This window comes from Triticum aestivum, chromosome 7B (assembly GCF_018294505.1).
Source record: "Triticum aestivum cultivar Chinese Spring chromosome 7B, IWGSC CS RefSeq v2.1, whole genome shotgun sequence".
In the NCBI taxonomy this organism is placed as follows: domain Eukaryota; kingdom Viridiplantae; phylum Streptophyta; class Magnoliopsida; order Poales; family Poaceae; genus Triticum; species Triticum aestivum.
Window position 1 is genome coordinate 586880423 of NC_057813.1, and position 22841 is coordinate 586903263.

At 47.7% G+C, this 22841-nt stretch overlaps 1 protein-coding gene and 1 long non-coding RNA gene across 2 annotated transcripts; both read left to right on the top strand.

The window, feature by feature from the left end:
- Window positions 1–7620: 7620 nt before the first annotated feature.
- On the top strand, window positions 7621–9866 carry LOC123159449 (uncharacterized). Its single transcript, XR_006479699.1, has 2 exons — window positions 7621–7930; window positions 8142–9866. It is a non-coding gene; the product is annotated as an uncharacterized lncRNA (long non-coding RNA).
- Window positions 9867–20566: 10700 nt separating this feature from the next.
- Window positions 20567–22533, top strand: LOC123159374 (RING-H2 finger protein ATL43). The gene has a single exon (XM_044577203.1). It carries the CDS (start codon window positions 20770–20772, stop codon window positions 21976–21978), a length of 1209 nt encoding a protein of 402 aa, XP_044433138.1. The 5' UTR covers window positions 20567–20769; the 3' UTR covers window positions 21979–22533.
- Window positions 22534–22841: the final 308 nt, after the last annotated feature.

The window sequence follows — 22841 nt, forward strand, 5'->3', positions numbered from 1 at the left end:
TGGCCGGCCGGCGGCGGCGAGGAAGAGAGACCCCGCCGACATCGAGTGATATGGGCGACTAATGGTGTGTTTGGTTCAGGAACGAAGTGAAATGAAATGTCATGGTTCCATTTCACTGTAGTGGGTTGGTTCCGTCCCTGTGTTTAGTAGAGTGCAGTTTGTTCGGTGGGTCGCTCACGCGTTATGCTTGTATTAGGACCACCAATATTGGAGGTCCTATTGGACATTTATTGTTCCATGCCGGTCCATTTAGCGTTTAGTTATTGATTCCATTGTGCAATCTTTTTTCCTTTCTTTCTTATTATTTTTTTGTCGGTTATTAAAAAGATAAGAATACTTAGTTATTACAAAAAATTTACTTGTTTAAGAAAAGTTGTTCTTTTTAAATTTGAGAACGTTTCCTAAAAACAATGATCTTAAACTTTTTGTGGAGTATTTTAAAATATTTCGTCTTTATAAAATGTGTACATGTTTTTTAATTGGTACTATTTTTGGATATTTTTATTAAAAATATTTTAAATTTGGGAACATTTTTAATAATGTGAATATTATTTAAAAGAAAAGGAATCGATTGTCATTGCATGCCGGTACATATGGTGGCAAAGACGTGAGATGGTTAAGGGGGAATCGGTGCCCCCCCCCCCCCTAGAACTGCTTTTGAAATCGAAGCTTTGACAACGAATTATGAAGTTTCATCTCATCCGAGTGCACCGCATGAAATATCTTGGACAAAACCTAGAACTCGATGCTGCTTTTCATGATAATGGTACAGGTGTTGCGGGGATTGTCCTGAGAAATAACATTTGTGAAACGGGTGCTGGTGCAGCATGTCTACTTGACTCTACTATTGATGCCACCTCGGCAGAAACCTTGGTAATGTTGAAGGGGCTGGAGCTGCTCGAGAGGTTTCGCGTGCACAAATATTATCGTTGAATATGACTCACTGGAATTGATAAATGCATGCAAGGGTGAGGTTGATATGTTCAGTCCATATACTGCAACCTTTGTGGAATGCTTTGCGAAAGCCCAGACGATTGATGGTATCTCTTTTGAGTTTTTTCCCAGGGAAGTTAATTAGGTGGCCCATCAGCTGGCAAAACATGCTTACGATAATCAGTTAGAGTTTAGCTGGGAGGGTGATCCACCATCCTTTTTATTGCCTTATGTTTTACACGATGTAACCCAGTTGACAAAGCAATAAATCACCGAGAGGCTTTCCCGCTAAAAAAAGACCTTCGTTACTAGTTATTCGGTTTTCCTGTAAATACTTGTAGTCGGATTGGTTTAAACATAATTAAATGTATTTTATCGCAATGTTGAAAAAATGTTCGCAAAAATTTATAAAGGTTCACAATTAAAAAATTGTCTAGGAATTTCAAAAATTGACAATGGGTTTTTGTAAATGGTATTGAATTAAAAAATTGTGTATTTTAAAAAGTTATTCACAAACTTTAAAAATATACGCATCTTCCTAAGAATCTGCTTCCCAGAATGGAAAAAATAGATACGTTAGAAAAATGTTGACCAAATTTTAAAATATGCGCGAAATTTTGACCGTGCACGGTGAACTTGTGAACATATAACTAAAGGAAAAGGTAAAACCAAAAAGATAAATGAGAAATGATAGAAAAATTGAGAAGAACATAGGGAAGAACACACGTATTGAGAAAACGTAGAAAACCATTTTCTTTAGGGGGTAAACCACTTTTTAAAAATAAATAGACAACCACACAGGGTGCTCCAGTTGTGATGCCTCACCTTCGTAGTCCCAAACGACATATTCTTCATCTTGATTTCATCGATGATAACCTTGTTGCTTCCCATATAAGCTTGTGGTGAAAGCCTGACTTAATAGAAATGATAGACTACTTGTATAAACAATAAATTTCTTCTTTTTCGGAAGCCCATTCGAAAGGAACCTTAAAGTTAAGTGCCCTTGGCTAGGAGTGATTTGATGATGAAGTTGATCCTAGATGCGCACGAATGAAGACAAAGTGCACAGGAAAGAAAAGTGTTGACCCAAAGCCGCTCTCCCGCTCCTGCCCGAGTAAGGATATGTGCAGAAATCCGCTCTGCACGCTGGGACAACACACAACGCGTCTGTTTGGGCCAGCCCATGTCCAGGTGGCCTGTTTTATAAATTTCGTTTTTGTTTTTTTTCTTTTCTTTCTTAGTTTTTTTATTTCAAATACTTTGGGACTTCAAATTGTTTTTGAAATAAAACAAATGTGAATTTCTAATAAATTTTTTAGTAATTCATAAATGTTTGTGGATTTAGAAAGTGTTTTTGATTTTAAAAAAATGTTTGCATATTCAACAAATCTTCCAAATTTTGAAAACAAATGTTCAGGAAAACAAAAAATGTTCAGGATTTTTTAAATAAGTTCATGTAATAGAATTAATGAAATTGAACAAAATTTTGCCGATGAAAGTTTTTTCATGAATAAAAATATTCTAAATATTTAAAAACTGTTTGCGACTTACAAAATAGTTTATTGATTCATAAAATGATCATGAATTCAGAAAATGATCATGTATTTCAAAAAATGTTCGTCGAGTGAAAAAAATGTTCGTGAATTTCAAAACTTGATCCACCAATATCCAAAAAAATGTTCATCAATTCTTGAAATGTTTGCCTATTCAAAACAGTGATTTACAAATGTTCAGAATTTTTATAAAATGTTTGCAAATAGTATAAAATGTTCATGAATTGAAAAAAAATCATGATTTTAGAAAATGTTCACAAATTTGAAAAATGTTTGCGATGTTTATTAGTTTAAAAAAACATTCATGTACAAAAATTGTTCACCATTTCACAAAAATGTGAGTAATATTGTATCTTGGTGATGCAACAAAATGTTGTCATGGTCATTGAAGATTATGATTTATTTATTTTCTCCCGTTGCAACGCACGGGCCATTTTGCTAGTCTCTTTAAAAGAACAAAAGGCTTCCGTTTCATCTCTCCTTCGTCTGACCTTCCTTACATATATCCCCCCTATGTCCTTCTCTTCTTTGAGTTTTTACTCCATCTCTGAATTTTCTCCCATCATTTTTTTGAAAAATATAATCAATTAACTTACCAAAAAAACATATTTTCTTTGTTAAGTTAATAAATTCTTACCAAATAGTTGTTAACAATAAGATGGTAGGTAAATCTTGGCGATTGCATACAAAAATTTGCTAATATTCTATTAATGTATAGGTGTACAGTCATGGGCTAATCTCTACTCCTAATGGAGTAGTTGGTAGTCTCGCCTCACTCCCACCAACCCCTCGCAACCCTATTACGCCCGTGTGCGTCTTACTTGCGACCTTTTGGGCTGGTCCATTTCACATGTGCATTAAATCAATCAAATCGGCACTTTCCAAAATCAATATCATGCATTAACTCATTCAAATCATATCTTAAGAAATCTCTACCAAATCCAAGCTTTCATTGTCTTTCACTACTCATACTCCAATCAGATTCTTACCAAAACATCAACTACAGTCAATTTGGCCGGCCCATTTGACGCTTGCACCTATTTTCATTTTCCGTTTTTGTTTTCTTTTTTATGCTTCATATTTTCTATGACCGATACGTTGGGTTTTGCTCGGTATACTATCAGAATTGGCATAGACTTGTATGCCATGGTGAGTTCGTTCTGTCGGCTCCATTCGAGTTAAAGCTCCCCCACAATTATTTTTCTATCCCACCGATTTATTTAAACTGGTTTTTAGCCCATTGATATACTTAATCCGGTTTTTATTTGCCAATCTATACTCCTAATGGAGGAGTTAGTAGTCTCGCCTCACTCCCACTAGCCCCTCGCAAACCATCTATTATGCCCGCGAGCGTCTTACGTGCGACCTTTTGGGCCGGCCCATTTGACATGTGCATTAAATCAATCAAATCGACACTTGTCGAGATCAACATCATGCGTTAACTCATTCAAATCATATCTTAAGAAATCTCTACAAAATCCAAGCTTTCCTTGTCTTTCACTACTCATACTCCAATCAAATCAAATCTTACCAAAACATCAACTACAGTCAATTTGGCCGACCCATTTGATGCTTGTGCCTGTTTTTATTTTCCGTTTTTGTTTTCCTTTTTTATGTTTCATTTTTTGTATGACCAATACTATAGGTTTGCTCGGTATACTATCAGAATCGGCATAGACTTTTACGCCATGGTGAGTTCGTAGTGTCGGCTCCATTCCCGTTAAAGCTCCCCCATAATTTTTTTTCTTTCTATCCCACCATTTATTTAAACTGGTTTTCAGCCCACTGATATACTTAATCCGGGTTTTATTTTCCAAATTTAGTACTGTTGTTATGAAAAGGAATCAATCACGATGATCTCTAATCAATCTTTAAAGACCAAATCTATGAAAATGAATCATTGTTTGATAGCACAAGACAAAAATTATGAAAATGAACCAATGTCAAATGCATCATGGATACACTCTTAAATTCATCGATTAAGTAAATTTTATCTCTTGATATTTTATTATGGTTGTCGATATAACCATTCACATACCATTCTCAGAAATAGTTTTCGTTGATGCAAGAAATAAAGGAATAAAAGAGCGATTTACCGATAAAACAGAAGTTGCCAAGGCAGCCTGGTATGCAAGAGAATTTTGAATATGTATGCAAGATACAAGTAATGTTGGATTGCTAAAATATATATGTCCTTGTTGCAGCGCACTGGCAATTAACCAACATCAGTAGTAGGTCACTTGAAGTGTCTGATATTATGATTTGGTACAATAGTTTAGCTAAATATATCGTTGACGTGAGATTATATGGGATGCCCACTAGTCCCGTCAAAATTTATGTGGACACATGTGAGCGTCCTACTTATACATGATACAAGAGATGTGGATGTCGATGTGGATAGGATTGGGTTGTTCTGTTTAGTACGGCTGTGTAAGCGGAATATTTTTTCTACTTTAAAAAATATGACAAAATGCATTTCCTTAGAGATGGATTTGCAGAAAATTGCATGAGCAAGCATTTCATATTTTGTTCAACTATGCCTACAATTTTTCAGTTAGAATAGATGGCTAAATGTTGCTTGGTTACTTTAAGAGTTAATAACGGACAAAGTGGCGTATCAGTTGCATGCGAAACAACAGACACCATCTCTTTTGTGGAATCCACGATATTCAACTGTATAACATGAAAATGGCTCAAGAGACATTCGGTCTTCCTTCTTGGCTCGGAGGGCATCACATGCAGTGCATGCCTCCTACCCCCTTGATGGGGGTGGCGGATCCGCACGAACACAGTGGGAGGGGATCAGGACGGAGAGCGGGGCGGTTGGCAGGGGAGTCCTCATTAACGCTCCGTGGAGAAGTACGATGTGAAGGAGAAAGGCTACGATGGGAAAGATGAGCTAGGTGTTATCCGGTTTTAAGGAGAGGGGTCCAGTAAGAAATGACCTGCTACAGAGAAAAACCGAGCGGGAAGGGGAGGGTCCATCAGGAAAAGGAAAGGGTGTGTCGTGTGGTGGGGTTTTCTTATGGGCACACATGTTGGTGATAACATGACGGATAGTCCGGACAACCACAATTCCAGTTGGGGGAGGGGGTCAGGGCGGAGAGCGGGGCGGGTGCCGGATCGACACAAACACGAGGGGAGGGGATCAGGACGGGTGGCAGATCAGCATGAACACGAGGAGAGGGGATCAGGGCGGTTGGGAGGGGAGTCCTGCTTGGTTATTTGTGGAGATGTACAATGTGAATGAAGGTGGGTTGTGCTCAACAACAAACATCATATTTTTGTGGAATGCACAACATTCAATTGTATGTTACAACATGGCAATGCCTTAGGAGATAATGGATCTGTGTTCTTGGATCGGGGCCCGTCATGGGTGGCGTACACCACCTACCCCTTGTTGGAGGTGGTGGATCGACACTAACCGGTGGCGGCGGCGGGGGGGGGGGGGGGGGGGGGAGGGCAGTGTGGAGAGTGGGGCGGTTGGAGGGGGACTCCTCCTTGGCGGTCCATCGAGAAGTACAGTGTGAAGTAGTGAGGTCGGTATGGAGAAGGTGACATGAGCATCATCCAGTTTTAAAGGAGAGGGCTCTAGCGAGAAATGTCCAGCTACCACGAGAAACCGAGTGGGAAAGGGAGAGTTTGGCATAAAAAGAAAATGGTATGTCATGGGGTGGGTTTTTTGTGTTGGACCCATATGTTGGGGATTACATGATATGTTGTTCGGACAACCACATCCCCCCCCCATATGGTCTGGATTTGGGGAGCCTGGACTGTTAAGACGATTGAATTTTTGGAACGCTGCTAGACTCCCGTTTGATGTTCGAACACACCTGGACATATGAGAAATAAATGAGTATTTTTTTTGCGGTTGGGAAATAAATGAGTTTTGACTTTGTAGACGAACTTAATCATTTGTTTGCTTCAGTTTATGCATTGTAGCCCATAGCAACGCACGGGCGTTCTACTAGTATACTAGAATGTTTGTACTTTCGTTGCAACGCACGGGCGTTCTACTAGTATACTAGAATGTGTGTACTCTCGTTGCAACGCACATCAATTATCTAGTTAAATATAAAAAAATGTTGCCGTAATTTCATAAAAACTTTTGATACAGTATCATTCAAAAACATGGTTCTGTCATTTAAAAATGTCCACAGGCTAAAGAAAATATCTTCATGCAAATGCAAAGAAATTGTCTAATTCCTAAAAAAATGTTTGCACCATCAAAAATAATCTCATTTTCTAGAATTTCACTCGTTTAAAAATATTTTTAAAAATGTTGTAACAAATAAAAAATATCTCAAGTTTTTAAAAATGTGCAAGCATGTTTTTTTTTAAATGTTAAGTTTGTACAAATGTTTATTGTGCATTCGGAAATATTTAAAATATATTAGGATAAATGTTCAATCTGTACCTAAAATCTTTCCAACATGTATCTGAAAAATGTTCAACCTATATACATGAATAGGTCAACGTGTATCTGAAAAGAGTTGACAAGTAAGTGAAAAATGAAAGTAACAAAACAAATAAAAAACCCAGAATGACAAAAACAAAAAAGGAATAAAAAGGAAAACCAAATGAAACCTTCCTAAAGCAAAGGGAAGGTTCCTAATTCTACATATACTAAACCTGGCCAGGTTTAGTTTACCATGTTTTTTTCACTTTTTCCTATCATAAAAAAGTGACCAATGGATGTGCAGCACGTGTATTACTGGGGGACAAAGGAGGGTACGTTGTTGGGTGCATGGAGCGACAGCCAATGGAAATTGTAAAAAAATGTGTCAGCCGTTACTGATTTGTTGCATGCCGTGCGATGTTTCCGGTTCGGGATTGGTCGCGTCTTTGGTGGTTGCCGTAATCAAGTTGGATACGGCGTGCCTTCCATGTGCCTGCATGCGCTGTTGCTTTTTTTTTTCTTTTTTTCCCCTCATGCCACGTACGCCAGGCTGGGGTCGGTTTTCGTGTCGAGCTTCCCGATTTTTCTCTCTGGCGGTTGCCGCTTCGCTACGGTTTTCTGGGCCTTTCCTTGCCGCCTTCGCTGCCCGTTTTCAATTTGTGTTCTTCTCTTCTGCTGCCTCCTATAAATAGTGGTGGCCTTGTGCGTCTGTCCCTCATTCAGTTTGCTTCCGCCTGCCCTCTTTCTTCTCTAATCAGTAGTGCCGTTTCTTGGTCCGGCGATGGTTGCTCCCGCTCATCCTTCCTGACAATGCCCACGGCCGGTGCATCACCGGAGCCCCCACTACCGGGCCTCATCTCCATTCGGCGGCCCGTCCCCCCTTCTCTCCTCCGTCGCTGCAGCTTCATATGTTCTGGACACGCCCCCTCCTCCCAGCCAGGCTCAGTCACTCCAACCATGACGCGACGGCTGGATGGAGCCCATATGGCGTGGCGGCGGCTTCACAACGGCAACGACACCCATCGGTTCCCACTAGCCCAATCAGGTTCGTCCGCTCTCCCCATCCTCTCTTGCGAGCACACCCTCCATGTCGGCCACCTGCAGCAACTCAAAGGCTGAGGACATCTTCCGGGTTGCGGCGCAGCCCCGCTCCAGCGGCCTTGACCTGTAGTTCTGGCCGACTGGGTAGCCGTCGTTGCAGTTGACCCGGTCTCAAAGAGAGACCCATCTTGACGTGGAAGCAGCACCCCGCGCAGGTGTCGGCTCTCGGCCAAGATCCCGGTGGTGGAGCTGTGTCACGGCATGCGAGGCCATCCAGTGAGCGCCCTCCGGCACATGACGCGCGGCACAACGACGCCCTCCGGCGTGGCTGACCGTGGCCATGGTCCTACAGGTGCGCGCTATGTGGGGTCAACGACCTTCCGGCGCGGTTCCCTCCGGGCGTCGTGTGGCGCTCGATCGTGACTCCCATGGCAGTGCTCCCCTGTGGCGGTAGCCAGCCGCTCTTCACGTGGTTCTAGCAGTCTGCATAGTGTTCGTTTCTCCCGATGCCGATGGTAGCGTCGTGCCTTCCTTGACGAGTGGCGGGCATGTCCGGGCGATCCTCTCCCTCCTGGTCAACCAAGGCGTGCGAGTATAGCGCCTGCGTTTGCGCCGTCGCGTCCATGTGTGTTCTATTTCACGCAGTCGAGGCATCGCACTCTCAGCCGTGACCTTCCCTGGCGAGCAGACGACATGTTCGCGCTGTCGCTTCACTCCCGAACTCCCGGTCGATCAAGGCACACGGAGACGACGCCCGCCCTGCATCACTTGTGTCCAATGTGCATGCCAACGGTCTGCGATGCCGAGGGATGCCTCCGTGTGCTCCTGCGTCGGTTGCTGCCATAGTGCCATGGTCCGTGTGCTCAGACTGAGATGCATCGAACCGGCGCCGGCCTGGGCGCCATCACGGGACGGGTAGCGCCGCCGCGTGCTGCCGACCGAGGGCACGCTCGGGCGACTGAGCGAACGCCCAACGTGTAATCTTGGCTCCTGAGTATCTGAACTTTTACGGGCTTGAAGCTATGTACCACTTGATTTTATCTTGTTGAATAAAGTTAGTTCGCTGCATGGAAACCGCGTATTAATTCTATTAGTTTATATAGAGTTGTGATTGGCCAGTGTTTGTATGCACTAGCAAAAGCTGATGTGACTACGTGCATGTGCATCTCCAAGGTGCTTTCAAAGTTTCAAAGGGTACGTACTGTATCAGTTTTTCCCAGTCGTGATTGGCCTGGCTCCTACGTATAGTTTATGTGTATATCAGTGTATGGCTAATGCGTGCTAAGGCACACTTTTAGTTAGTTTTATGTCCTAATGAAGGGCAGTCGAGACAATAGATAGAGGTTATTTTATCTAATTCAAAAGTGACATATTTCCAGCTTTCTTTAATGATGTCAAGACGTTCGCGAATTTGAAAGTTGGAACACCTTGGCTGATACTCCCTCCGTCCTTTAAAGGATGTATTTCCAACTTTGTTGGAGAGTCAAACCATCTTAAAGTTTGACCAAGTTTGTGCAAAAATATATAATTGTTTATGAAACCAAATAAGTATATGATGAAAATATATTTTATCATGAATCTAACGCTACTAATTTGATAGCATAAATGTTGATGTATTATTGTATAAATACGGTCAAACATAAAAAAGTTTGACTTTCCAACTCTTTGAAGGACGGAGGGAGTAGAGAAAAAGATGAGCTCAAATGTTGTTCCTCTGTTATCAAACTCATTCGATGCCAGCCAGGTAGAATTGGGACCTAATGATGCTATAGCACCTGCAAATGGGGGTGCAGGAGTTCATAATTTGTGGGACTACAACTCGGGATAGGAGATTTTGCTTTGTGTATTCTAGAAAGTGATTTTCCTGGAGAAGGAATGGTTATGTCAACATTTCGAAAGAAGATTCAAATCCTAAAAGCAGAGCTACTTTTGCGGTGTTTCTTGCTTTAGCCACTGGTGGGGAAGATGATTCTAAAACTGGTGCTCCAGTGAAGCATGTCATGTTTGTGTCTTCCACTTAAATATATTTACAAGTTATGAAGCCTGCGGTGTCGGGTATAAGCTACAAATAGTTGTAATGTGTCCAAGGTTGCTTGAAAAAATTGCCAATGTGTAATTTCCATCTTGCAAGATGTAGTACTCATGCTGATAATAAATATATCCTTTCCAAATTGTTCATGTGCATGTCTTGCTTTTTTGTGACTACAAACATATGCTCATAAAAGACTTTTTTTCCATCACATGAAATAAAAATAACATATACATATACACATAACGTATCGGCGGGGCGTGGCGTGCCGCCGCGCGGGCATTGCTAGTACTATTTATGGAGGGTTCGCAAACTAGTCTGGAGACGGTTCAAAAAACAAGTTAAAGAACGTTTTTGGTCGGCCCATAACAAAAAACTTAAGGCAAGCATTGCTTAGTCGTAATAGGCGATATCTAGCATTTGCGCCTTCCTCACACTAATCGTTTCGTTATTCTCCTTCTAATCCCTTGGATTTTGTGTGTGGGTCTCTTTCCAAAAAATGCTAGACCTACGGATGGGCTGAAAAACTACACATCTTTCCATCCCTCAACTACTGGAGTTGGGGGAGGAGGGGGGGGGGGGGGGGACAGAGTATGTTGTTTCGACGCGGGTCCACCTCGAGCGGATAACATGGAGAGGCGATTGAGGCGATCGCAAGGCGGTCGCTTCGAGAGCTAGGGTTAGGGTTTCCGTGCGGTGGTGGTGAGTATACCGGCGGCGCGTACGGGACGACTGCGTCTCCAAGGGGGCCTTGTGCCGGTGTGGGATTTCTACGTCGGATTCATGGCGGAGAAGACGAAGAATGATGTTGTGAAGGCGAACGGAGCGGCGGGTGTTCCAGGAGCGGCGGCGGGTGGGGGCACTAGTACTCCAAAAGCGGTTCCTACGCCGCGTTCGGCAGCACAGAAAGAAGCGATCGACCCTGCGATGAGGACGCCACTGGGCTCCCATAGCAGAAGCGCTTCTCTCTCCCCAGGCTTGACGGCTCGCTTGGGGGGTTTAGTGTTGACGGAGAAAGAAGCGAAGGGGTTTATCTTCAATGAGTCCGAGCAGGATCGGGGGCGGCCGGCGAGGTGGTTAGCGATCGGCAAGGCGTTCACCCCAAGACCGATGAACAAGGTAGCTTTGGAGAAATCCATGACTAGGGCATGGGGCCTGCACAGAGAAGCACAGTTCAAGATTATCGGCAGGAACCTGTTCGTCGTCACGTTCGGCAGTGAGGGAGATTGGAAACACGCTCTCAACAACGGGCCCTAGAAATTTGATTTCGTTGTTTTGGTGTTGAAAGAGTATGATGGTGCAACAAGGCCATCTGAGATGACTTTTGAACATGTCGATATATGGGTTAGGGTTGACGATCTCCCGTTGGACAAGAGATCAAAGGCGTTTGGCGAAGGGCTAGGAAATTGGTCGGGCAAGAGTGTACGAGTTGATGTTGAGAGGGATGGGTTTGCTAAAGGCTCAGAGCTCAGATTCAGGGTGAAGTTGCCTATAAAGGAGCCTTTGGTTCGAGGATTCTACCTGAAGAAATCTGTAGATGATGTGGAAAAAACATGGTTTGATTTTAAGTATGAGAAGATCCCGCATTTTTGCTTCGAGTGTGGTTGCTTGGTTCATGGTGAACGAGGTTGTGTTCCAACAAAGGATCCGGAGCAGCAATGGGGAGGATGGTTGAGGGCATCACCTGGGCGTTCTGTAGGACAAAAGGAAGGAGCGGCCCGTGGCCTGTCAGGGAGCTCGAATAGTTATGGCAGTGTGAAATCTAACGAGGGAGGGAGATTCAATATGAAAATGGGGGTTGTGAGAGACCTTCCGACGAAGCGTAATTTACAGAACGAGTTTGCCAAACCGGCCGTCTCGCGCACTGGCGGAGAGGAGATCGGGGATAAAGAGAGGAGAGGTTATGATGATAAGAAGAAGAAGGAGGAGCCCCCGATGGAGGAGAGAGACCTACGTCAAGATCTTGAGCAAAAGAGAGAAAGGGAGCTGCGGTCCAAACTACGCCAGAGACAACAGGAAAGACAGTCGGAGCTCAAGGCAAACTATAAGCAGTTCAGACATAGTTGGATTGATGGGGCTGGTTCTTCTAGCCAATATAGCGAGAGGGAGAGAAGGCAAGGCTACTATGTGAGAAAACCTAGACCGGATTACAGGCCAGTTCAACGCAGTCCGGATAGCCCGAGGCAGGGGGCAAAGTATGAGAGAAAGAGGAGGTAGAAACAGTACTGGGTCCCGAAGAAGGATGGGGAGAGGCAGGTGGAGAGTGATGGTTTTGTCCGGGAAACTCGGCATAAAACAGAGTCAGTGTTTGATCGTATTGAAGAAGGTAATGAGATATCGGCGGACCCTGCGAGGCAGGGCCGCCGGGCACAATGAGTCTATATTGGCCTAGGACTGTCGAGGACTGGGGTTGGACTCGATAGTTGGCGAGCTTAGAGACCTGGTACGGTCGTACAACCCAGCGGTGGTGTTTTTATCCGAGACAAAAAAATCTGCAAAAGCTATGGAGAGGTTAAAGTGGAGCTTGGGCTTCAATAATGGAGTGGCAGTGAATTGTGTGGGCAAAAGTGGTGGCCTTGCATTGTGGTGGAGGGATTATGTAAATGTGAGCGTCAGGCCATGGTGTCAATATTACATAGATGCACAAGTGGAGGTGGAAGGGAAAACCTATAGATTCACTGGAATTTAAGGGGAGCCGTGTGTGGAGAAAAGGGCCAAAACGTGGGAAGTGTTGAGGTATTTGAGAACACAGGATAATATGCCTTGGATATGTGTTAGTGATTACAATGAGGCATTGGTGCAAAAAGAGCAGATTGGTGGTAAGCCTAGGTGCATAAAATAGATGGATGAGTTTAGAGACTGTTTGGAGGATTGTGGACTAGCAGACATGGGATTCTTAGGGTATCCGTTCACATGGGATAACAAGAGACAGGCGGAGGAAAATATTCAAGTTAGACTTGATCGAGCAACGTGCACATCGTCATTCATGCAAATGTTCCCGGCTTCGGAAGTACAACATATTCTAACGGAGGAGTCTGACCACCAGGCGCTCCTAGTGCGGGTTGCGTCGACACTGGTCGGCAACTCAGCGAGAGCGCAGCGGCCTTTCATGTACGAAGCTGCATGGGCCAGACACGCGGACTACGAAGGCATGATAGCCAATGCATGGGAACAGGCCCATGCGGCCAATCACATGCAGCCGGGCCTGGTGGCGGCATGCAAGCAGCTAGGCTTGATGGCCAAGGCAATGCAAAAGTGGAGCAACGAGGTGTTTGGGTCAATAAAAAAACAAATTGGGCACTTGAAGTGGCAGCTACGTGACGCGAAGGAACGGGCCCTGAGGACGGGGTATAGGCAGGAGATAAAGGATATTGAGGACCAGTTGCATGAGCTATACGAGCGGGAGGAGATATACTATAAGCAAAGATAGAGAGTGGACTAGCTACAATACGGTGACCAAAATACGCAATACTTCCAGAATAGAGCCTCACATAGGAAGAGGAAAAATATGGTGAAGGCGCTACAGAGGGAGGATGGTACGACATGTAATGATGATGATGGCATGCGTGCAATGGACGCACACTTCTATGAGCGGTTGTTCACGTCTGAGGGGTCAAGGGATGTGGACAAAATTTTGCTCCATATTGACACGACCGTGACCGATGAGATGAATGCTCGACTGGTAGCACCGGTTACGGACGAGGAGATTGAACAAGCTTTATTCCAGATGGGACCAACGAAAGCTCCGGGCCCGGATGGATTCTCGGCTATGTTTTACCAAAGACACTGGTTGTTGGTGAAAGAGGAGGTGTGTGCAGCTATTTGAGATTTCTTGGCTGGGAGAACGACTCCGGATGGTTTCAACGATACGGTGATCGTGATGATTCCCAAGGTGGCCTCCCCGGAGTTGCTTGCTCAGTTCCGACCCATTAGTCTGTGCAATGTCTTGTATAAGATAGCATCGAAAACCCTGGCTAATAGGCTCAAGGTGGTGTTGCCTATGTTGATTGCGGAGGAGCAAAGTGCTTTTGTCCCAGGAAGGTTAATGACAGATAATGTGTTGGTTGCCTATGAGTGCGTGCATGCAATTAGGAAGAGGAAGAGGAGGAAACCACTTTGTGCGATTAAGCTTGACATGATGAAGGCATACGACAGAGTGGAGTGGACATTTCTCGACCGGGCGATGACACAGTATGGCTTCTCTGCTCATTGGAGAGAGATGATCATGAGATGCGTCAGGACAGCAAGTTTTTCGGTCAAGTTGAATGGGGGTCTTTCACACAGATTTACCCCGAGTAGAGGACTGAGGCAGGGAGACCCACTGTCCCCCTACCTTTTCCTTTTTTGTGTAGAAGGATTCTCAACTTTGTTAAAGCACGCACATGAGGAGAAGAGGATCAAGGGTGTCTCGTTTGGGAGCACTGGCCCCACGGCCACTCATTTGCTTTTTGCTGATGACAGTATTGTGTTCTTGGAAGGGTCTCATGATAACTTTCTTTGCCTACGTGAGATCTTGCAGGACTATGAAGGGGCTTCGGGCCAAAAAGTAAACTTGGATAAATCAGCAATATTCTTTGGTAATGGGTGTGATGAGGAGAATAAGGTGGCCCTTAAACAAACTTTGGCTATATCTTCGGAGGCGCTGAGTGAGCGCTATTTGGGGTTACCGGCAGTTGTGGGGAAATCCAAGGATGGAACTTTCCAGTATGTCAAAGAGAGTGCAAAGGGGAAGGTGTCCGGGTGGAAAGTCCAAGGACTATCCAAGATGGCGAGGGAGGTGTTGATCAAGTCAGGACTTCAGTCTACTCCAACTCTTACCATGAGCTGCTTTCAACTCACGAAGAAAATGTGCGGGAACTTGTCTTCTATCTCTTCAAACTTCTGGTGGGGTGAGGCGAATGGCGAGAAGAGAGTACACTGGATTGCTTGGGACAAGATGTGTTCAAGGAAGAATGAAGGAGGACTTGGGTTCAGAGATCCGGAATTGTTTAACCAAGCCTTGCTTGCAAAACAAGCCTGGAGGTTGTTTAAAATGCCGAACACGTTATGTGCAAGAGTACTAAAAGCGAGATATTATCCTGACAACTCTATCCTCAACGCGTCTTGTCCGAGTGGAGGGTCCTTTACATTTAGGAGCATAATCCACGGACGGGAGCTGCTGCGAGAAGGGCTTATTTGGCGCATTGGGGATGGGTCCAGAGTACGGATCCACCACGATAACTGGATACCGAGGAAGGGAAGCATGAAGCCACTGGGCCAGGTCTTCGTCCCGGGTATAACAACAATCCGTGACCTGTTGAATGATGCAGGATCAGAGTGGGATATGGTGAAGCTGCAGCTAATGTTTCCCCCTGGAGAGGCATGTGATATCAAGCAGATTACAGTGGGGGGGCCGACGGTGGATGACTTTATTGCATGGAATTACACGAAGAACGGGGAGTTCACGGTTAGATCAGCCTATCACCTTGGTATGACACTGAAGAAGGCTAAAACAGGGAGTCCGGGGTCCTCATCATCGATAGCGAGTCACAAGGCATGGATGAGCCTATGGGACACAGTGGCACCGGGAAGGATGAAGATTCACACGTGGAGGTTGATCCGTAATGGGCTGGCAGTGGGCTCGGAGTTACATAGGCGAAAGATAAAGCCCGGGGTGTTTTGTCCGGTGTGCGGGAGAGAGGAAACAAACATACACAGGTTTTGGCGATGCCCACATTCAGCAAAATTCTGGACCTTGGTGTGCTCGGAGTTGGGAACACCGGTGGCGATCCCACCGGATGCTGTTCGTTCCCAGGGTGCACTATCCCAATGGCTCCAATCATGGTTTGCTTCTGCGACGGAGGACGCCCGAGCGATAATGGTGCAGGGCTTGTACGCTCTATGGATGGCAAGGAACAACACGCGGGAAGGGACGAGGATCGAGGAGGCGGGGGACATGGTAGAGATGATAAAGAGGCTCATGGAGGAGTGGCAGCAACTGCATAGCAAAAACAGCAAAATCCCTCGACCTGTACCAACGCAGAGATGGGAAGTTCCTGACCATGGATGGGTCAAGGCCAGCGTCGATGGGGCAACAACTAAAGGAGGAGAGAAGGGAGGCGGAGGGGTGGTGTTCCGGAATTCAGAAGGAGCGTTTATAGCAGCGGCGTGCCAGAGCTATATCAAGGGGGTGATCCAGCTTTGGCAGAGCTCCAAGCATGCAAGAGAGCTGCCCAAATGGCAGGAGAACTTAACCTGGCAAGAGTTCATATTGAGATAGACTGCCTAGACGTGGTACGGAAGCTGCAGAGTTCAAACGACGATCTCTCCACATTGGGGCCAATGATTAAGGAGGTTAAAAATCTTCTTGCAACACGGGAGTGGAAGGTGACATGGGTTCGGAGGACGGCCAATGGTGTTGCGCATCGGCTAGCAAAGGAAGGACTAGAGAATAATAGTAGTAAGATCTGGGTGCTTGATCCCCCAGAATGTATTTTGCAGTTTCTTTCGGCACAAATCCCTGCCTTTCATGACTAAATATAGGTGATGTGAACGTCAAAAAAAAACTACTGGAGTTCGGGGGTGTCAGTTCTGGAGTTCGATGGCGTGTCCGGGGACACGTTGCCCCGGTCTGATTCTTTCAATGGCAATGGTTTTGCTTCAGGCAAACTACTTTGGAGGTCCGTAAAGCTGCAGATCAGCGATGGAGCCGCGTCGAGCTCGGGTAAAGAGGTGATATGTCTCCTTTTCCTTAGTGAAGAGGGCCAGACGCTGGTTTTTTTGCATAGGATTATCCTATCTATTCAGTCCTGTAATATCTATGTTTACGTGGCTTGTAACTGAATCTTTATGTTATTAATGAGACACGTATTACTATGCAAAAAAAACTACTGGTTGTTCCTCTAGCCTTTCTTTTTCCAAACAAATCTGCTCACGTCTTCCCATCGATACGCCTGTGATAATATACTTGTAGATCTATCTTTACTTATCATTTTCTCCGCCAACGAGATGTTGCCGTCTCATCGCGCAAACCAATTCTGTAAGAATAACTCTAGTAGAGTCGCCATACTGACCCAATTGCCATAATAACTAGCAATATGGCTATTCTGGTCAAAAAGACACTAGTGGAGTCAATGTACTTGTCAAAATTACCATAATTTACGGAGCACCCTCCATGCCTGGCCTCTCGGCCTCAATATTTGACGTTTGGGAGGCAACTTTTGGACCTTACCTCATCAGGCGATTGTGTGTGATGCGAAGAAAACTTCATGTGGTACCCCAACTCACATGGGGATCGTAGGAAGATTGGGGAAAAGTATATATCATTGACGAGTGGATCCCATGATATGGCAGCCAATTTGGAGACTCTGAGTTTGTGTGTTATCTCATCAACCTCTATATTGTAAGGTAGGTGCTACGCGTCAGTCGGTTGACGTGCTAATCACCTCCAAAGCCATTGGCTCCAGCGCGTGTCAGCCGTCTGATATGATCCAAATCCGTTGCAACGTGAGCCTTGTTATCACTACAACTGATAATCTGAGTGAAGTCGACGTGTTGGTGCAGGTTGCAACATGAGCAGTGTTGCCACCACAACTTGGGTCAGGTTGCAAGTCCCTATGTGACTATGCCTGCCATGCATGAGATGGGTTGATGCAGAATGCAACGTGAACCATGTTGGCACTGCAACTTGGAACGTGTTGCAAGCCCATGTGTCTGTCACGTGCGAGACGAGTTGATGAAGGTTGCGATATGAGTCATGTTGCTACCGCAACTTGGGCCGCGTTGCAAGTCCCTATGTCTACCGTCCGTGTGTGGGTCCGTGCCGACCAGCTATCACACGATTGTTTTGAAGTGTTTTATGGTGACTTTGCCAGAGTTGCTCTAAAGTTAGTCCGCACGTGTGAGAAAACTCAAGGGCTAATAACATTTGACGTGCGTGCATCTGTGGCCACCATAATTCTAACAATTGTACTAACCCATGACGTTGTTCATCTAATAATGAGTTGTTGTTGTACGAAACTTTGAGAGCAAGATAAAAAGTTGCAACACTCAATTTATCTTCAAATCTGTACCACTGTTAAAAAAGAAAATGTTTAAATTGAGTATTGTTGTAGGGAGGCCAACTCAGTGGCATCCGATTTTGCTAGGAATGATCTCTCTACTACCACTTCTTCTATCTGAGACGATGATTCCTCTGGTTTTAAATTTATAGAACTTTGTCGACGATGTAACCATTGATTTCAATCAATATACAATCTCACCATGACGGTTTTCCTAAAAGAAAATAGAAGGGTTTACAGAAAAATGCCAAATGGAGACCGAGCTCCAAGGTGGCCTTAATTTGAATTTTTCAAATTTTAAAAAATTCTAAAAACTATTTATATATACACAAAATATACCTTAAAATTTTCAGGTTGAAATATACATATATACACAAATATACAGATAATGTACATGTGTGTAAATTTTCAGGTTGAAATACCTTAAAATGAGACCTACACACAAAAAAACCAAGCAATTCAAGGTATTTCATCCTGAAATTTTACACACATAGACATTACATGCTTGTATACATATGATTTTTTTAAAGAATATTTTGAAACTGAAAAGGTTGAATTTTTATTTTTTTCCAAAATTAAAGCCCCCAAGGAGCTCGGTCTCCATCCTACTTTTTACACCCATTTTTTTTTATAGGGAAGGGGTTTACACCTTCACCAACGCCGACAAGTAATAAAATGGCCAACATTGATAAACCCAGAAGGCCAACAAGGCCGGCAGTTCACCACCCCGTTAATCCGTCACCATACACACAGTCCCCTGTGCACACTTTTATGCCACGGCTATTTCTTGGCAGCCTCCATTGATGTGATAGCTTCCGTTCCACTAGCGTCCACGAGAAGTCCCGAGCGAGCTGTCAGGCCTAACAGTGAGCGATCTAAATCAGCTTGCGCTCGTGTCGTGTCACATTGCTTCTCACGCGTGCATGCCGCATGCATACAAGCATTCGGTCTATTTGGAGACACCCGCCGACAAGCCGCGCCACTGTGCACGCGTCACCAACCGCACTGCTCCGGCCACCCGATCGGAGCTCCCAGATGCTGCCGCGCCGAGCCCTGTCGCGGCCGGCAGCCGAGCCAGTCAGCCGGGCCACTCATTTGGTTTCCTTCCCGCGCCTGGTCACGTTAGAAGAGAACAGACTTATGTCGTTCCCGCCGTGCAGGGCGCGTACTGCGTACTGCACCGTCGCGCTGGCTTAAACCCCGGCGCTGCAGCCAGCAGTGCGATATCGCACGGGTCACGTACGTGTCGAGCGATCGCCGCTTCAAACCAGCCTGCAAATTGTCGCGCAACAGCGCTGCAGCAGCGGCTAAACTATTGCTGAGCATGCACGTAACGTAATAACTCCTATATCACTTCCCTCTGGTTTCGTTGAGATGCATCATCTTCTTACTGAGGTAAATAGAAGGCGATCGAGCTTGAGCTGGCCCGTGTATGTACGCACGTTGGTAGTGGTAACTCGTGAGCAAGTTGGCATGGTGATGGTGGGCTATCATCACTCATGAGGAGCGTACTTGCACAGTGCCCGCGCATCCAGATCCGCACAGTGCTCTTCCGACGCGGGCGATATCACCAGCAGTGGCAGAGCGCCCCGTACTGCTCCCTCGCGTACCCGGCGGTTTTCAAATGCGCTTTTCAAAAACCGTACCGCCGGATCCACGTAGCGTCCACCACGAATCGGTCGATTTATTACGATTATGTGATGTGACGACGCACCTGCGTACTCGACGAGCTAAATTAAGCCGCGCAGGGCAACCTCTGCGGCGATAGGTACATGGTCCAGCCTCTGAGATCCTCGTAGCCCGCACGGGGCGCCCATGAAATTAAACTAAAAATTTCCCTAGCAAACATTCAAAATTTCGCCCGTCGGGCAGAGCAGAGCAGGCCTCACGTGCCCCGAACTTTGATAACCCAGAACGCCAGAACCCACTCTCTGTCTCTCCCGTGCCACTGCCAACCCCACGCTCGTTGCACGTAATGGTCTGACGTGTGGGGCCCACCGCGAATCGCGGTAGCCGTGTCAGTGACCGAGGCGGTGAATCAGCCCGCGTGCGCGTATGCGCGGCCCATCCTTTTTCCCTGCACGGGCATTCATTCCCTAGCTCCGCGCGCACGGCCACCGATCGGAGACGACGAGAGGGGTTTCCGATACTGCCCCTGACATGTATGATTAAGACGCCCTTAACTCGGGGCCAGAACAGTAATCGCGGCCCCTTCGATTCTTAAATGCGCATTACTCGCTCGAAACAGGGGTCGCTGCGCCCCAGCCCATGCTGCTGCCCGTTTCGTTTTCCCTCTCGGAGTAAACAAGCCCGCCACAGCCCACGTACTCCATTCATCTGCTGACGCGCGGGCCCACCCCGCCACAACTGAACTGTCAGTGCGGCAGTGGCCGTAGTGTATCGCCACTCCCTCTCTGGCTCTACCTCTAGCTCGCTCCGCGACAAGCCGCAGCAGTGGGTTCGCCACGGTTACGCTCACCGGCGGAGCAGCGCAACCGGGTGACTCGCTGGCCACCTGGCCCCACCGGCGCGAGATACGCTCACCGCCCCCACTAGTAGTAGTAGGAGGAGTGGCTCTGGCTGCTGCCATTGCACGCCGGACGCCGCTACCACTAGAGCTCTAAGTCTCCGCCGCTATTATTACCCCTACCGCGTGTTTACAAATCGATCACACTCTCGTTGCGTGGTGGCCGCAGTGGAGCGGCGCCATTGTTTATCTCCTCGTTTTGCGCAGCTTGCCGTGCCGCTCGGGCGAGGGTGGTGGTGGTGGTGGACATGGAGCCGTCGCGGCGGCTTCTGCTCTCCGACTACGACGGCGCGATCATGTCGCCGCTGCCGTCGCCGTCCACGTCCTCGGCCGCGCCGTTCAAGCCGGGCGTGGCGGTGGTCGTGGGGATACTGACGAGCGTCTTCTCCATCACGTTCCTCCTGCTGCTCTACGCCAAGCACTGCAAGCGGAGCGCCGCGGAGTCGTCGGGCCCGTACGGCAGCGGTGGTGGTTCCGGTGGCGGGGCGGCGGGTGAGCGGAGGAACTCCGGCGTGGAACGCGCGGTGGTGGAGTCGCTCCCGGTGTTCCGCTTCGGCGCGCTGCGCGGGCAGAAGGCCGGGCTCGAGTGCGCCGTCTGCCTCGGCCGCTTCGAGCCGACGGAGGCGCTGCGGCTGCTGCCCAAATGCCGGCATGGGTTCCACGTCGAGTGCGTGGATACGTGGCTGGATGCGCACTCCACGTGCCCGCTCTGCCGCTCCCGCGTCGACCCGGAGGACGTGCTGCTCCTGCCCGAGCCGCCCAAGCCGTCCACGACGGGACCTCCCGAACCGCCGGAGCAGAAAGCTGCTGCTGCTGCTGCCACTGCCGTTGCGACGGTCAAGGACAAGAGCAAGGACGCAGCCTTGGCTCCTGCACCTGCTCCCTCCCCGGCGTGGCGAAGGATCGGGGGCCGGCACTCGACGGGGTCAGTGCGAGCGCCTGGGCGGGTTGGCCCTACGTCACGGCGCTCGGCCGATCTGGAGTTGGGAGGAGGCGATGGTGGCGCGGCTACGGTGGGCTGCTTCGACGTCGCGAAGGTGAGGAAGGACCGGGTGCTGATGGTGGAGCCGGCAGCCGCAGTGGCGGAGCCCGATCCCGTGGCGTTCGACAGGCGCTTCGGGCACCGTATCCTGGTGAGCACCGCGTGCGGCTGCGACGACGAGACGGCCCCGGCAGCGAAGCAGCGGTGGAGCGACCTCCGGCCGGCCGATCTGATGTTCGTGCGGTCAGAGATGCTGGTGACAGAGACCGGGCGATACTCCTGCTCGGCCGCCGTCAACTCAGGCAACCGCGGCAGGACGGAGATCAGCGGGCGCTGCCTCTCCGAGATCGCCGGCGTGAGCCGCCTCCCTCCGATCCGCGCCGGCGCAGAAGCGCGGGCCGGGAGCGCGCGTCGGTGGCCGGGCTCGAGCTGGTGGGCCCGGGGCTCGCCCGGCGTTAACGGCCCTAGCACCTAGGCCGCTGTTGCCGGGCCCCCATAAAGGCATCCGCATTTTCTTTCTCTGGCGAGACTGCCCCTCACATGGCCACGTTATTACGGGGCAGTAAAGCGTCACCAGGCACTCCAGTGGGTCCACGTGATGGGCATCGCAGTAATTATTGCCCCTCCCGTCCCTACCCCTACCCCGGGCCACGCCATGGCCGCCTCGGAAGCCGCGACTGAGGAGGGGATGTTGCTTTCGAGCGCATCTCGAGGCCGGTGTCCGCTCCGCAATACGGGCGGCCGCGATCGGCAGCGGGCCGTGGATCCTCTGCGGATGGGAGCCACACAATTCCGGCGTGTGTGCTCGCGGCTAGTGAGGTTTCGGCGGCTTGCGCCGGCCGGGTCGGGGATGAGGGAACCACGGAGAAAAGGCTGTTCGTATGCGTGTTGTAATTCTTCTGTCTGTACTACGAGAAAGTGAAGTGCTGCGACACCGCCCCTTTTCTTTTGTACAAGTTGTTGTTGCGCCGCGTGCCTGGATCTATGGTGGATGCTAAAGCGGCGTGCCGCCCATGTCGCATCTTGTTTTCTTCTTCCTTTGCCGTTTGCCTTTGCTTATTGCTAGGCTTTTCTAATCCTGGTTTGTCTTTTGCTTTCTGGTGGAGGGGAGTGAGTAGTACCACGTGAGGAGAGCGTTCGGCGGCCGCACAATTGCCTCGTACTTGCCCGTCATGTTGCAACGGCGTCGTGGCCTCGTGCTCGCATGGCCCGTACCCTTGTCCCCAGCCTAACGGCTAGGGATCACACGTTTCTTAACTTCTTTTGTTCTGTTGCTCGGACTTATCCGTTCACAGACTAGCATGGTCCTCGCTAAACCATTGATGCCCATCCTGTGTT

Excerpts from the sequence above, each read along its gene's own strand:
- LOC123159374 (XM_044577203.1), top strand. The coding sequence starts at position 20,770 with ATGGAGCCGTCGCGGCGGCTTCTGCTCTCCGACTACGACGGCGCGATC.